Source organism: Phoenix dactylifera, unplaced genomic scaffold (assembly GCF_009389715.1).
Source record: "Phoenix dactylifera cultivar Barhee BC4 unplaced genomic scaffold, palm_55x_up_171113_PBpolish2nd_filt_p 000076F, whole genome shotgun sequence".
NCBI classification, from domain to species: domain Eukaryota; kingdom Viridiplantae; phylum Streptophyta; class Magnoliopsida; order Arecales; family Arecaceae; genus Phoenix; species Phoenix dactylifera.
The window spans coordinates 1,050,053-1,065,847 of record NW_024067675.1 but is presented as its reverse complement, the minus strand read 5'-3'; the positions used below and the strand labels follow the sequence as shown (position 1 = coordinate 1,065,847).

At 35.3% G+C, this 15,795-nt stretch overlaps 1 protein-coding gene across 1 annotated transcript; it reads right to left on the bottom strand.

Annotated features, from left to right (window-relative positions):
- Positions 1-473: 473 nt before the first annotated feature.
- On the bottom strand, positions 474-12,353 carry LOC103706618 (succinate--CoA ligase [ADP-forming] subunit alpha, mitochondrial). Its single transcript, XM_008790770.3, has 7 exons — positions 11,999-12,353; positions 10,233-10,442; positions 9,054-9,224; positions 8,847-8,970; positions 4,753-4,814; positions 2,385-2,466; positions 474-900 (listed from the first exon to the last, which is right to left on the bottom strand). Exons 1-7 carry the CDS (start codon positions 12,239-12,241, stop codon positions 761-763), a joined length of 1,032 nt encoding a protein of 343 aa, XP_008788992.2. The 5' UTR covers positions 12,242-12,353; the 3' UTR covers positions 474-760.
- Between the last annotated feature and the right edge of the window lie 3,442 nt (positions 12,354-15,795).

Genomic DNA, 15,795 nt, shown 5'->3' with positions numbered 1-15,795 from the left:
CCAGCCATGTCTGTCCCAGATAATATCTCCGAAATGATAGGCCGCATAAAAGGCCCCCCTATCCACAACACAGTTGGCCCCCCAGTCCACATGAGTAGCCCGAAATACAATACATCTGCCCAGAAGGAATACAATACAATACATTATAGGTCATCATTACTCTTTGACAATGTCTCGAGGAAGCTAATTCCTGGAAGATAACGATAAAATGATTTCCACAATTCATGCATGTTTCATCATGGACTGTTACCTAAATTTTTTCGTTGGACTACGATGCTTCTGGGCCTACAGTGTAGGGGTTCTCTCCATGAAGCCGAACTCTCGTACCTCTTGTTGTGACATTGCAGAGAAACATCAAATCTTATTCCAGAAATCTGTGTAGTTGTCTACGATAGACTTGAAGACAAGAAGGCATAGTTTATATATACTGCAAGATCCTTAAACAAATGGAGATCCAATAAGACACTAGCTGATTGGATTGCAGATCAAAAGGCACCTATTACGAAGCAATAAGCACGTAAAAGTGTACACTGAGAGGTTTCCGTTCAATTATTGAAAACTGGTTTCCGTTCAATTATTGAAAACTCGTCAAGAAAAAAACAAAGAAAGCCTCAGCTTGGATGGAAAAAGAGAACTAACTTTTGCAAACGTAGGAAAATAAAAATGGTCGAAGTGCGAGCTGCAACGGCACATTAAAGCAGTCATAAGTTGAAAAGATCACTTCCTGACATTTCCACGAGTATAATAATGGGAATGCCTCTTAATCTACAAGTCCACCCTGTTTGAAAACGTCAAGCATAGCAGCACCAATCTTGGCTGGGGACTCAACCACGGTAACTCCTGCTTCTCTGAGGGTCTTTATTTTGTCCTGTGCAGTACCCTTCCCGCCTGACACAATTGCTGCACAAAACCAAAAATACACATACGGTTTAGGAAACCAATTAAAACGAGCATAAGCCAAACATCGTTAGCAATTCATGATCCAGGCAAGACAATCCTTCTGGAGCAGCAGCAGTAATGAGACTCGCTCCAATTATATCAAGCTTTAGGAGAGATTAAAATCAGGAATTCAAATAAGTATGATATTGCTGTCCTTACAGATTAGCAAACAGAACCACACAGGGTATAGCTTGAACTAATGCAGATAGTAATAACGATATGTCATTGTAACTGAAGTTTGTTGTTAATCTGGAAAGGCAACAAATGTCCTCTGCTCCAAGACTACCCACAATTACAAAGACTACGATGAATTGCTTCATAGTTTCAGGGAGGTCTGTCATACCAAAGAGCCGATGCTGATACTAGAATAAGCAAATGCAAGCAATTCCTGCTAAGCCCCCAGCTAGCTCAGACATCCAAGGGCATGGTGTTGCTAAAAAAAGAAAAAAGCACTGCCCTCCTACATGCCCAAAGAGACCCTTAAACCAACATGACCTGCAATGCTTGAGCCTTTCCTACAATCCATTAGCACCTCCAACGAGTAATTTGCTATTCCCATCTTCAAAGTGTAGTTCCCAAAGAATCTTCTTTAAAGACCACATCTGACAACTCTGGTATATCAACAGGCTAACTATACATCAAAGAATGGCTTAGAACATGTAATAATCAGAGCTATCTAGGTGGTTGGCATGTTTTAAGATGGATAGTTTTTCTGCATGTTTAAGTATTTCTCCTACGGTATGTATTCTTTCTGCACAAAGGGCTCATCTGGAATCTTGTAAGTCTAGAAAATAGACCAAAAACTAGTTTTTTGACAGAGATAATTGTTTATGGGTGTTAATCTATGAATTGTTGTTTGCCTGTCTAGCGCTTTCAAATAGTAACTCAGGCCCTTTCTTATCCTAAATCATCAGCCTTGCTTATGCTAAATCATGACCTTTGAAACCCAGAAATCCTGAAAACTAACAACATAAATCACTCTAAAAAGTTTCCAGTTCAACCACTCTAATCTGCATAAGGTATAAGTCCTTCACTTTACCTTTTTTTAATATCTTTAGAAGAAGCTCTTCCAAAATTTAGCCAAACAAATTGCAGTTGTAATAGCAAAGTTATTCCAAAGCTGATCCCTCCTTTTTTATGCCTACATGATTTGAGAAGGCCTCCAGAAAATATTTATCCCAACCAATATTTACTAGCCACCACTCACCCCCTCCAAAAAAAGAGAGAAAAATATCATGTCTCTGCTATATTTTCTACAATATTAAGAGTCAATTTACGAAACCTCAAAGCTGAGTAATTATAGCAGACCGTTCAAGAATGCACATGATATTTTAGGTTCTTTATTTTATCTGCAAAATGAGGTCCTGGCTACAACTTGAAACCTGTAATGCACAGAGGAGAGTAAGTAAAATGTCAACAAATTATGTAGGTGATATTGTACAAACCTCCAGCATGACCCATGCGACGGCCGGGGGGTGCTGTAAGTCCAGCTATAAATGCAACAACAGGCTTCTCAGTTCCACTTTCCTGTTTAATTTAGAAAGAAACAATGTGAAACATGAAACATTCCCAAAAGGAGAAAAAAATAAAGCGTTAGCAACACAAACAAAGAAATAAGTTGAATTATTATAAAATCACTGATAACTCCTGGGGCAACTGTTATATTCAATTAAGTTAAAATACTGTAACAGCAACCTTTAAGCACCATCTCTATTGCTGATGTAAAAGAAAATAACCAGGACTAACACAGATTGCTGATATAATCTGACTAATTTCCCAGTTTTCATCATTTTATAAGCATTTAAAAACAAGAATTCAGAGCTTACATTGACTCAGCATGTTTAACAGTAGGTAGATCAATTGCTTTTTTTCTTTTTTTGATGAAACTGGCGCATCCTGAATCTAATAATTTCTAAGACTACAGTGCTTGATTTTATCAAAATTTATCTATTTCTCACATCTACAATTTTATAATCATAAATGTTTAGACCATCTTATATATTGACCCAAGGTATTTATCCATGCAATATTAACGTGGCCTTATGAATATAAAATTGAAAAAGCTGAAAGGGCATCTTTCCTTCCACAACATTCCGAAAGCTTCTCTCCCCTGAACCCACAATATGTTACTATATGACCCCACACCACCACCCCCCCAACACACACACACACAAACAAAAAAAAGGTGATTTTTCCAATCCTTTTATGCAACAGATCTGAAGAACCTTAGGGCATTTCTGGCCGTAGCTACAGTAAGGACGTAATTCACTTATTTTCCAATCACAACTGCATTTCAAAAAATCTCTGATTCAGTTCAAACTAATTTGCATGATATGCGCAAACCTTTCTCAGCAATTCCAATTACACATTCACCTTATTCCCTATCATCAATAAATGTAAATTATTTGCTTTCTGAGTACAGTTAGTTCACTCAAGGAGTTGTAATTTCCAAAATATAAAGGCTTAAGAATGCTGATCTTCATTTAGGCTTACCAGAATTACAGTGAAATTCAATAGTAGCAGCCACATAAATCTCTATTGAGATGAGTATTCCCATCTACTGCAGATTTCCTCCAATTTACCCACAAAATTGCCAACATATACTATATAAGATTGTTTCTCCAGGTTAAGAAGACATAAAGCCCAGTCAGTTCTACAAGGTTGCTCACACTTTTTATTCGGATAATGCTTACCACCTTCTATCATGACTTCCTGGAGCAATATATTAGTTCTAACATTATTTTATGAATGAATCTGGTAATTTGCTTTTATTCCAACAATTAAAACCAAAAAAGAAGAAAATTCTACATTTGACATTTCACTCTCTTGAACTCCAAATTGATAGTCTACTACCAATTAATCCAGTTTCTTTTTCAATAATGGCATGTGACAAGGTAACGCCTATCCAACTAATCATTTCAAAACTCTCATTTGTTGATTAACTAGAACTTAAGTCTAAAAACAATAAATGAGTCGGGATATGCATGTGGTGATGGGGAACAAATAAATCTACGCAAACTAGATAATACTTGCAACTATAAGGTTCTAGTTTCAGACTTGAAATCTATGAGAAAGAATTACAACAAAATATGGCAACAAACAGAGTAATGTTTGTAGACATTCAATTCAGTTCTACAACAACAGAGATTGATGAAAACATATTTTCCCATGAATCTGTCTTGCAAGGCTTGATAATTATGGCTATGGTTACAGTTATATGAAGATGCACACAACTTTTTCGCTTCCAAGGTATGCCCATCAATATTATTGAGCATACAACAGAGTTTGGCATAATGTCATGTGAGCAACTTAAGGCATAGCAATGGACAAATAAGTCGTGCCCAAGATGCATCAATGAGAAAGCTAAGTGGGATAAATTAAAATAAAATCTCATGAGTCCAAGAAGAACAGGTCCTTATTACTTTAAGTGTGCCACAAGCAAACTGATCATGATGCTTACAAGTCTGGACTAAGTAATACAGAAACTTTCAATGATAACCAAAAAGCAATTTCTGACAATGTCATAACAAAAGAACACAAATGCGCAAAGTTGCAAATAGAACAGGCAACTTAATTGCCTTCTATCTCATGCTTTTGTAGAACAAGAGACAATAATTTTCCATGACAAGCATAGATGACAACTTCATCTCTGCCTCTCTTTATCAATGACCTCTGGATTTGAAATATTTGTGTTATCTAACATGTAAATACTAAAAAATGAAGTAATAACCATGCAGAAATATTATGAACCAAAAAAAAATGAATATCTCTGTTCTATTTTGTTCATATAAAAGCAATTCAAGCTTTACATACCCGTATTAAAGCTGCAGCATCCTCTTCTGCAGTTCCTCCAATCTCCCCTATTAGGACAATACCTGAAATCCAAACGATGCAAGCAGAATAAGTGATTATATACTAGCATGGCAATTATTCAAATTTTGTTCAGATGTTGGCAATACATCATCAAGCACATGCTGGGAAAAAAAGCTTAGCAAATAGGGCAGAAAATTCATTGAAACAATAATGTTTTAGCAATCTTTTATAAAACTATGGCAGCACAATGATCGAGCAGGATTAAAACCAGTAGAACGCAAAGGCATGTAAATGAACATTTGTTTCTGTGTCCATGTCCATAATTAAGAAAGTCATTACAAGTGCAAGAATAAAGAAACCCATACCATTAAACATTAATCACTGGAGGGCTTAAAACATAGAGGAAAATAAGACGACAACATTGATATATTATCATTCTTTGTAAGGGAAGTTAGCATGTTCTTATGATGACAGCTTAATAAATCAAACTAGCAGAAGCCTCTGGACACATTCAAACTCCAGAACTTCATGAAGTGCGAAAGCCATATTAGCCTTCATATCCACCTCGATGTAACAAGACTTGCAATATCATCAGTCAAGAACATCGAAAAATGAAACAATGATGACAAACATTCTCTTTAAGGGCAAATTAAAATCCAGCATGCAGTGCAAAAACAAGTTGATCAAGCATTGTGCTTGGATGGATAGGTTCTGTAGTCCAATAAACATTGCAAAAAGCAAACGTAGTTGAAGTTGGATATGATGGCCATTTAGCATAAACATAAACAATGACTCCTACAATTATGTAGATAGGCCAGATGTTGGAAATGAAGGAAAAAAATTGGAGTTGTTCAAGCAACTTATAGTAAGTAGAGCAATCATGCAGGTCATTTCTAGTCAGTGTGGTTTAAGAAAATGCTCAGCCTTGAATTCAATTTGAATTCAAATACATCAATAAACATACAAACCCATGCCAACCAGTTTAGTTCCAGCTCAAGTCTAGGTCAACTTGGACAGGGTTAAAAGACTCAGGCTCTGTTTGGTTCCCATATAGACTAGAATAAAGTTTACAGTTGAAGCTTTATTCAATAACTAAAATATATCCTGCGAGATGTGCGAGATGCAGCTTTTTTTTCTTTTTTCCAAGTATTCTTGAAAATATAGAATAGATATAATAGAATAGATAATAGAATACAATAGATATAAGAGCCAAGTTATTTTCTAAAATAAATTTTTAATATTAGTATTATGATATGTTATCGTTATACAAAATTCTAATAGTATATGTATCTCTATCAATATAGTAAAATAAACCCGCATGATGCATGGGATGTAGTTTTTTCTACTTCTTCCAACTATTCTTGAAATGCAATATATAATAGATATAATAGAATATATAATAGAAATAGAATACAATATAATAGATAAAAAGCCAAGTTATTCTATAAAATAATTTTTTGATATTAGTATTAGATAATAGTATATTATAAAATAATAAGAACATGATCCAACTTGCATATAATAAGAAACAGAAAAGTATTGCATCTAGGGGATATGTAAATGCAATATTGCAGGGTCATTAGTGTTTGTACTTTCACTTAAAATCCTGATCATAAAAATGCCATAGAAATTTATAAAACATTAGTGTAATCTCATGACCTACATGGGATATGGCAGGGTACATTTAATAAATATGGTTGCTAATAATACAATTAATTTCTATATTTAATATTATTGATGAAAAGCTTTTATTTAAAATGATTTAATATGATATTATATTGTTATATTGTGACAGAAAAAATGTATTAAATAAAAGCTCTATTTATTATCCAAAATAAAGAGCTTTGTTAATAACGCTATTGATATGGACGTACACGTGGCGAATGGAAAACTTTGCATAAGTAGAGCATCCATTTTAGTATATATATATTAGATGAGGGACATTTTTGGATTTTAAAAAAAATAAGATGCACCTTTTCAGTACTTATTTGGCTTTACCAATGTTAAAACTTCTCTTTATTCTTGCCGGGGTGAGGGGTTGGGGGTAGGGTGGGTGCAGGTGGGGGGAAAGGGCTGAACAGTTTTACCTAGTTAACGAGAAATGAGTACCTTTTTGGGAAAAAGTTATTCAAATATCCTAGTTAAAATTATTTGGGAACCAAATGGGGCCTTAAACTATCATAAAATAATTGGAAAAAATTTATAATAGTAATAACTATGTCCACCTAAACTGTAGCACCTTCACAACCGCCTTAGTCCCCAGTTCTCTCCCTTCTAAATAGGAGATGTATCCCTAAAATAATGGAATAAGCATCTCAAATACTCTTGAACTGACTAAATAAGATATAAGGAAAAAGATCATTTGCGAAAACAAAGCCAAATGAAGAACAATTAAATGGTTTAGAAAAAAGGACCTCAGTGCAATAAGCAGGCCCTTCACTACCATTAATATGAAAGCCCGAACTACACAAAAGCTTCTTTTACTGGAACAACCACTAGCTACAGACCATATCAATTCTCTAGGCTACATAGGAAAGCGTCCTTCAGTTTAAAACTTCACGCATATTTTCTTTTTGAACCTATTTGAATGAGATGCAGCTCCCTTAGTTCTCTAATAGGTTTTCAACTCATATATAAGGGGCAATGTTCTATAAGGCGGACAGTGGACACAAAGCAACCAGGGGTATTCATGGCATGAAGTTGATGATTGGCACCATATACCCAAGGCAGGCTACTGAGACATTAACATTTGTTATCCTACTAAGTACCTAATAGTCAATATGTCACATGATCTTCATGCATAAAGATAACAAAAAGAACCATCAATGACAAACCTATGAAACATGACAGGAATGAACAATGAACATATAGGTGCATGATTTGATGCAACATCATCGACCTGACATTATAACATCATCTCAACATCCCACAAACTAATATATCACCATCCACCAAACATAACAACATTATTTACAAAATAATGATGTGCATAATCATACAAAAATGACAGAATAAAAATTCAACAGTCACATAAGACCAACTACAGAATTTAAAAAAAAAAAATCCATGATCAGATAACATTGTCCACCAAATGGGGATAACTAGATGGTGTTGATTCCAACTAGTTATCTTTTTATTTCTGATGCATATTTGCATTCTTTATCTTAGCTTTTAGATAGTCTCCCCTTGCGTTCTTTGCTTCAGCCCTTGCTAAAGCCCATCAAAGCCAGATTATCAAATGATACCTCAAACCATCACTTCTTGCACAGAACCCCCAATGACAGTCACTTTGTAGCTCACTTTAAATCAAAAATTGGATCTACCTAGAAAATAATGACAAAATTCCATTTCAGTCCAGCAAACAAAAAACCCAAGAAACCTTGTATTCAAAACCTTTTGCTATCCCTGCATGCAACCAAGACCCAAAGGTGGAGACTGAAACATGCAATGCCTCACTAACAATTCAGAACCTCACCAGAACTAAAACAAAAACAAATACCAGTCTACTCCCATCCAAATCAAGCAAAGACTAGCCTGGTTAATCCAGAATTCCAGATGATCCACTAAAATCATTTCTAACCTAATTTGCCGCTAATCTGGGTTGAACATCCGAAGATATTATGATTAGAAAAGCAAGTGTACAGTATACTGTTCAGGAAGCATCAGGTACTGATGGACACAATGGTGTATCCTGTTAAAGATAAATATAATGTCCCAAACTACCTGTTCACACCCACCCATACAGATAACGGCAGCACTACCTGTTCAACCATCAGATGTAGGTCGAGTGGTTTTGAGGACCCAGCCAGCTCTCACCTGGACTGAACTATTCAGTTGCTATTTCAGCTTGAAGCCAGTTCATCAGCCAGTCCAATGATAACTTTTAAATGAAGGAACATAACCCTTTTATGTATTTAATATTAAGCAGGCACCTTCCCATCAATGTGATGAAAGAAGCATCATTTTAATATGCAAACAAAGGGAAATAATGTAAATATGATGGACAGCTTAACCAAACAACAGTATGGTGCTCGGATGGTTGAAAAAATAGATAGATGTATACAGGATAAACTTCAGAGTTGCAAATAGATAACCTTCGGTTTGAGGATCTTCAAGGAACCTAGTTATGCAATCAACAAAATTTGTCCCATTGAAAGGGTCGCCCCCAATACCTACACAAGTTGACTGTCCTAGACCAACAACAGTTGTTTGAAAAACCTGTCATCGAAATATAAAAAAATAATTAGCTCATATAAACCTATCCTAGATGTTTAACATATTGAGATAAGCAAAGGTCATACCGCTTCATAGGTTAGGGTACCAGATCGAGATACAATCCCTACACGCCCTGGCTTGTGGATATACCCAGGCATTATTCCAATTTTGCATTCTCCAGGCTTGATAATGCCAGGGCAGTTTGGCCCGATAAGTCGCGTTTTTGATTGCTTGTTAAGAGCAGCCTTCACCCGAACCTGATACCCAAAAGGTCACTATACAGGCTATATACAAGAAACAGAAACTTGCAATACATATAATTTATGCACATCTTAATGTGCAGAGGCTGCAATGCTCATGTTATCGAGTTTTACATCTTAATGTGATTGCAGTTGGATTAATTTGATCATTAATTAAATTAAGAGATCTGAGTCATCATATATCCCTCAAATTAGCTACATATATAAGAACAGATCTTGTAACTAAAAAGGAAAAAGGTGTAAAAATTATATAGAGTTAATGACAAGTACAAAACCCATGTGCACAAGTGTGCTGATACAACATATGTGCACACCAATGCAGTAAAACTAAATATCTGCAACATGTTGTGTTTACGTTCACGCACTTGTAACAGACCAATCATATGAAGTGATTATTTGCCAATGATATATTTCTGAACTATATGGCCTGAGAAAAAAAACAGCATAAACATGCACTAGAAAATTAAAATTTCCACTCAAGTACTGTCTTAGTTTGACTATATCGTTATCCATCCCAGTCATGAAGTAAAAATGCTAACATCTATGATTTATGAAAATGCAATAGGACATCATGCAGTAATCTTTGGAATGCAGATAAGATCAAGCTCTTATCATCAAAGAAACTCAAAATAAAGAACACGTCATAATTGGAGCTGATTGTGGTGTGACAAATGAAGGAAAAGATAAAAATGGAAAATTGTTTATTCAGGAGGAACGTTTTCCATTCAGTTAAAAGGACGTCAGCAGGTGCTCATTTGAAAACTCCAAAAAGGTTGCATGAAAATTTTCATGATATTGCAAATTAATTCTCCCATGTATGCCTCCCATATATGTAAAAACCTCTTGCAGATTTATATACTTCATGTATTATGCATGTTTCCTCTTACTTTTTGGGAAAAAAAGAAAAAAGTATGAACCATAGTAAAATAGAAAACGTGAAAAACATTCCTCCTGATTCTGTTAGACAAAAAAAAAAGAAAGAAGGTAAGAAGAATGCTCCCTTACCATGTCATGCTGTGGAATTCCTTCGGTGATGCACACAACGAGATCTAATTCAGCTTCCATCGCCTCCAATATTGCAGCAGCAGCAAAAGGCGGAGGAACATAAATAACTGATGCATTAGCTTTTGTCTCAGCCTTTGCTTCTGCTACTGTGTTGAACACTGGAAGACCCAAGTGTTCAGTTCCACCTTTCTTAGGTGTCACTCCACCAACCTGTTATAAGTATATAGAAAAATATCTCAAACTGAACTATACTACCATCCCAGCAATCAAACAAGGACTTTATAAACTATTATCTATGGTGCAAATGTTTTGGAATTTTATAATAAATACACAGAGCAAAAAATCGTTGGTACTGAGCTACTAAAACAGCAGCAAAAAAAGGATGGAGTGCACAAAGATCAATTTCTTCAATCATCTTAAAGTTCACCTCTTTTCAGCCAATCAGGATCCTTTGCTAAGTGCACATTAACTTAGAATTCATTAGTAAGATGAATTGAAAACTTATGCTACCATGCACAAATTCTAACCAGTAAAAGAAGTAATGCAGCGACTGGGTTACAGGGGAATTCCTAAAGGAGTTCTTGTCTCATGAGAATATAAATCAGGACCTTGGAGAAGAAGAGCTCAACCTACAGCAGAATGTAAACATTTAGGGGCTGTTTGGATGCCAAAGCGGATTATCCACAGATTACCCATCACATGATGGAATTGTTCACCTGAAATGTGGCACAAAAAAGAGGAAGTCTCAAAGAATCTTCCCGCGATCCTTCAATCCTGATTTTTCTCAGATAAAATAAATCACTTCTCAAATGGTTTGCTTGGGATAAAAAAATCTGAATAAATGTTTCCATTGGAAGGACTGACCCCTCCAGCTGCCACTCTCCCCTTCTTCTTTCTTATCTGCAAAAGTGTCTCCAACTTAATCTCTGCCAGAAGATCTTATGGGTCTGATAAGATCTTCCAGCATTTAAACAGGCAAGCAGAATTTGATACATTGTGAGGCGCAAAGGAGGCCAGGGATGGAGACTAGAATTATGGACCTCTCTCCTAATTCAAATAACCTTCCTTGATATCATTGATTTTTTTTTCTTTCCTTAATTATGATATCTAAATATAAAGCATGGAGAAGAACAGTTTTGTTGACTTCCATGACATTAATAAAGAGGAATTGGAAATGTGACGCTGCTACTGGAGGTCCCAAGCCCAGATGAAAGGGAGGAACGGTGAAGTTAAGCTGACCTATTCTGTTGCATCATGTAACTTAATACAAATGAATATGAGAATGAAGGATTTGAGCCAACTCCAAAACCATTGGGAAAGGGCTTGATTACTATGATTATCGTGACAACCCATCCCATCTGTAACCAACTGAAAAAAATAACATTGTATTCTTACTCTCACTAGCAGCCTAAATTCCTATACACAAAAGATAAACAGTAAAATCACTGCCAGACATCATTTATCAACTGCAAAATAAATCAATAGAGAGATTCAACGGCGAGCAGCTGCAATGTCGGAATGCTCCCCACGTTGATCTACAGCGAAAATTACCAAAATATTATGACATCCACCTCTAAACAAATAAATCACAACAACCCATCTCGGAAATAAAATTGGAGAGGAAATCATATGAAGCAAATCACTGAAACTTTGAAACCAACCCGCGATCGGACCCATCAAAAAAGGCAAGAACCATTAAAGAAGATTTATAGGTAAAATAACTTCCACGAATCGACGAGGAAATAGAGGGAGAGGAAGGGGCGAACCATCTTGGTGCCATACTCGATGGCCTGCTCGGTGTGGAAGGTGCCGTTCTTGCCGGTAATCCCCTGGCATATGACGCGGGTGTTCTTGTCCACAAAAACGGCGGGCGGCGGGGGCGCCGCCGCCGCCGCCGCCGCCAAGTGGCGGCGGGACTGGGAGGAGAGAGAAGAGGAGACGGAGGGCTTGGGCTGGGAAACGAGCTTGGAGGCGAGGGATCCGACCAGCTTCACGGCCTGGCGAGACATGGCTGGGTGCTGTTTCGCCCCCGTAAAGCGCCGCTAAGCCCCCCTCTTCTTTGGAGTTCTCACTTCTTTTCTCGAGATCAAAATTTGTAACGCGTACCGGTCGCAAGGAACATAGTTGCCGTTGTGTACTCATATTAGCGTTATATAGGGTCTTATATGTAAGTATGCATGGTTTGCCGGCACGAGACTTGTTCTTCACATTTTTACAACCGACTCCTCTCCCATTTTTATTATTACAAAGATACCGCCACCAGGGGACGTTTACCGGCTTGGCGGCTTCTGATTTCCGAAACTCTTTTTGATACGTACATTTAACCATAAACCCCTATCTTAGTATAAATATCACATAAATCCCTTTTTTAAAACCACCGCTACGACCAATGCTGTTAATAATTTTATCTTCCAGTAATTTGATCAGATTCGAATTGTCCATGTTGCAATTGCAGAGCAGAACACCTTACAGACTGCTGATTCCGTTGAAAGCTTTTCTCTCAACGTTGAAGGAGAACTATAATAATTCTACGCTCAGTCATATGCTAATCCTCTACACTTACATTGCTTATGAGATTTGGAGGGCTATAAATAAATGTGTCCAAGGTTGTTCTGTTACCTGTTTAACAGATTTAACTCAAGCAAAAGGATATACTGCTGCAATTAGTTCATCCGTAAACCAAGGGCCAACGGGGATATGGGTTTCTCACTATGCCACCCATTCTTTGAAGATTAATTTCACATGAAAACCCCCGACTGATGGTGTCTTTGATATCAACTTTGATGGCAGCATATCTGAGAAGGACAGGAGCAGAGGTGCTTCGTCGACCGGAACATGCAATTAATTGCTTTCGGTGCGAAGCTTGCGACGGAGCTCAGAGCAGCACGGGAGAGATTAGTATTTTTTTTTATTCATCTTCAAGATTAGCTAGAATGCTGTGGCACTAATATCCCTTCTTGGTATCTATAGTTTGACCATTCAGGCCGATCTCTTCAGTACCCCACATTTTTTTCTGAAAAGGCAATAGTGTTTTGATCGTGTGATCTCACACATCACTCATCCTACTTGTAATCATGCAACGTTTTATGGAAGTCTTGTAAAAACTCAGGCCTCGCCCAAAATACCTAGCCGGAAGGTATTATTTAGGTTAAGGATTTAATTCCATTCAAATTTAATCACAAACACCACAATCGACCCATGGTCAACCCTAATAGATCCGTGCTGCAGTGTCTCTTAGTCCACATAAATTATGAGTCGAATCTGCTCTGATACTATTTGTAACAACTCAAGATCTTATCCAAAATAGCTAGTCGGAAGATATTATTTGGATTCTTTAATCTTGTATAAGTACTCAAGATCTACTCAGCAAATAACCGATATGGGATTAAATACACGCTCGCACGATCCTCATAAGTCTCTTGCTAGTTGTCCTCCTAGTTTTAAGGATAGCCGATGATTTTGGGTGTAGCTACACCAGGACTATATAATGTGTGGTTGTCATCTACATCAAGAGACCAATACTAGCTTGTTATGTGATCATTCATCTGTGGGAAATATAAACTATGGTGCGAGAAATTACTAAATAAAACACATAGGGGGTGGAAGATGTCAACCAAGGCAGAATCTTGGGCCTCCTCAATCATTGTGTTGAAGCATCACTTGTCTTGTCATTCCAAGACTATGAGGACAGGATGATGGCATCATGGAAAGAGGAAAATCATGGTTAGATCGCTTTATGCAAGATTAAGGTGGTTAGAGCATTGAATGTTAAAAAAGCATTGCAACCTTATATTGTAATTGTCCTGCATGGTCTAAATGACTAGCAAACATATGGTCATGGGGCTAATAAAGCAACATGAAAGAGATAGGCCCTAGGTATTTTAGACTAACATAAGACAAATACATAGCATGCTCCTATAGCTACTTTCTCTAGCATGGAATGGACAGGAAAAACCTAATGTTATTTTACAATTCAATTATTGATCTCCTTTTCATGAAAAAGGAAAGAAAAACCGACATTTTGATATGTGATGGATAAATAGCATGGCAAAAATTCACCCAACTAGAAAACCCAACCCGACCCTGCCCTATTTGGGCTGGGGTTCGGTCAAGTTTTATATTATTATTATTACTACTACTACTACTTAGGCCCTGTTTGGGGGAGCTTTTGGAGGGTCAGAAAGCACTTTCTGGCCCTCCAAAAATACTTTTAAATTAAAAACTGTGTTTGGTAAATTTTTCAAAAAGCTGTTTCAGCTTTTGCGGGAAGCTGAAAACAGCTTTTGGGAGGAAGCTCCAATTTGGAGCTTTTGGGAGGAAGCTGTTTCAGCTTTTTTGGAAAGCTGTATTTTTGACAAAAATGCCAATATTAAAATAACATAATTACATAGTTTGTCCCTTTATAAACCTAAAAATCTGCTGGAGCCAAGAACCCTAGCCGTCAGACTCCCTTTCGTAAGAAAATGTATTTTTCTTTTCAATTTTTGTATGCATCTCTTCAACCACATTTTAGAAGAAAAAAATTTTAATCTTTTTCCATACCTTCCAAAATCAATCTATTGTTTTTTTTTATCATCAACCTCGCGGCCCACGCTGAGATCCTCCTCGAGCGTGGACCACGAAGAAGAGCCCTTGGACCGCGGAAAATTATTTTATGAGAAATTATAAAAAATTATTATGGGAAATTATTTTATACTAATAATTATAATATTTTATACCTTTATTTTTGTGTGATACTATAAATATAATATCATATTATATTATATCATAATACATTAATATGCTATGTTAAATAATTTAATATTATGTTATATTATGAAAAATTAATTTATACTAATAATTATAATATTTTATACCTTTATTTTTGTATTATACTATAAATATAATATCATATTATATTATATCATAATACATTAATATGTTATGTTAAATAATTTAATATTATGTTATATTATGGAAAAATTAATTTATACTAATAATTATAATATTTTATAACTTAATTATTATATTATACTATAAATATTATATTATATTACATTACATTATAATACATTAATATGTTATTTTAAATAATTTAATATTATGTTATATTATGAAAAATTAATTTATAATAATAATTATAATTTTTATACCTTTATTATTGTATTATACTATAAATATTGTATTATATTACATTACATTATAATACATTAATATGTTATTTTAAATAATTTAATATTATGTTATATTATGAGAAATTAATTTATACTAATAATTATAATATTTTATACTTTTATTATTGTATTATATTATAAATATAATATATATTACATTATATCATAATACATTAATATGTTATGTTAAATAATTTAATATTATGTTATATTACCAAATATTAATTTACTCTAATAATTATATTACTATTATGCTATATTAACATAATATTATTTTATATTACAATAATATTATACTATATCGTATATTTATGTATTAATTTATGTTATGTTTTATTATGTTGTGTTGTATAATACTATGCAATGTCCTTTATGGTAATTTTGTCATATAAAAGTACTTTCTCAGTTTG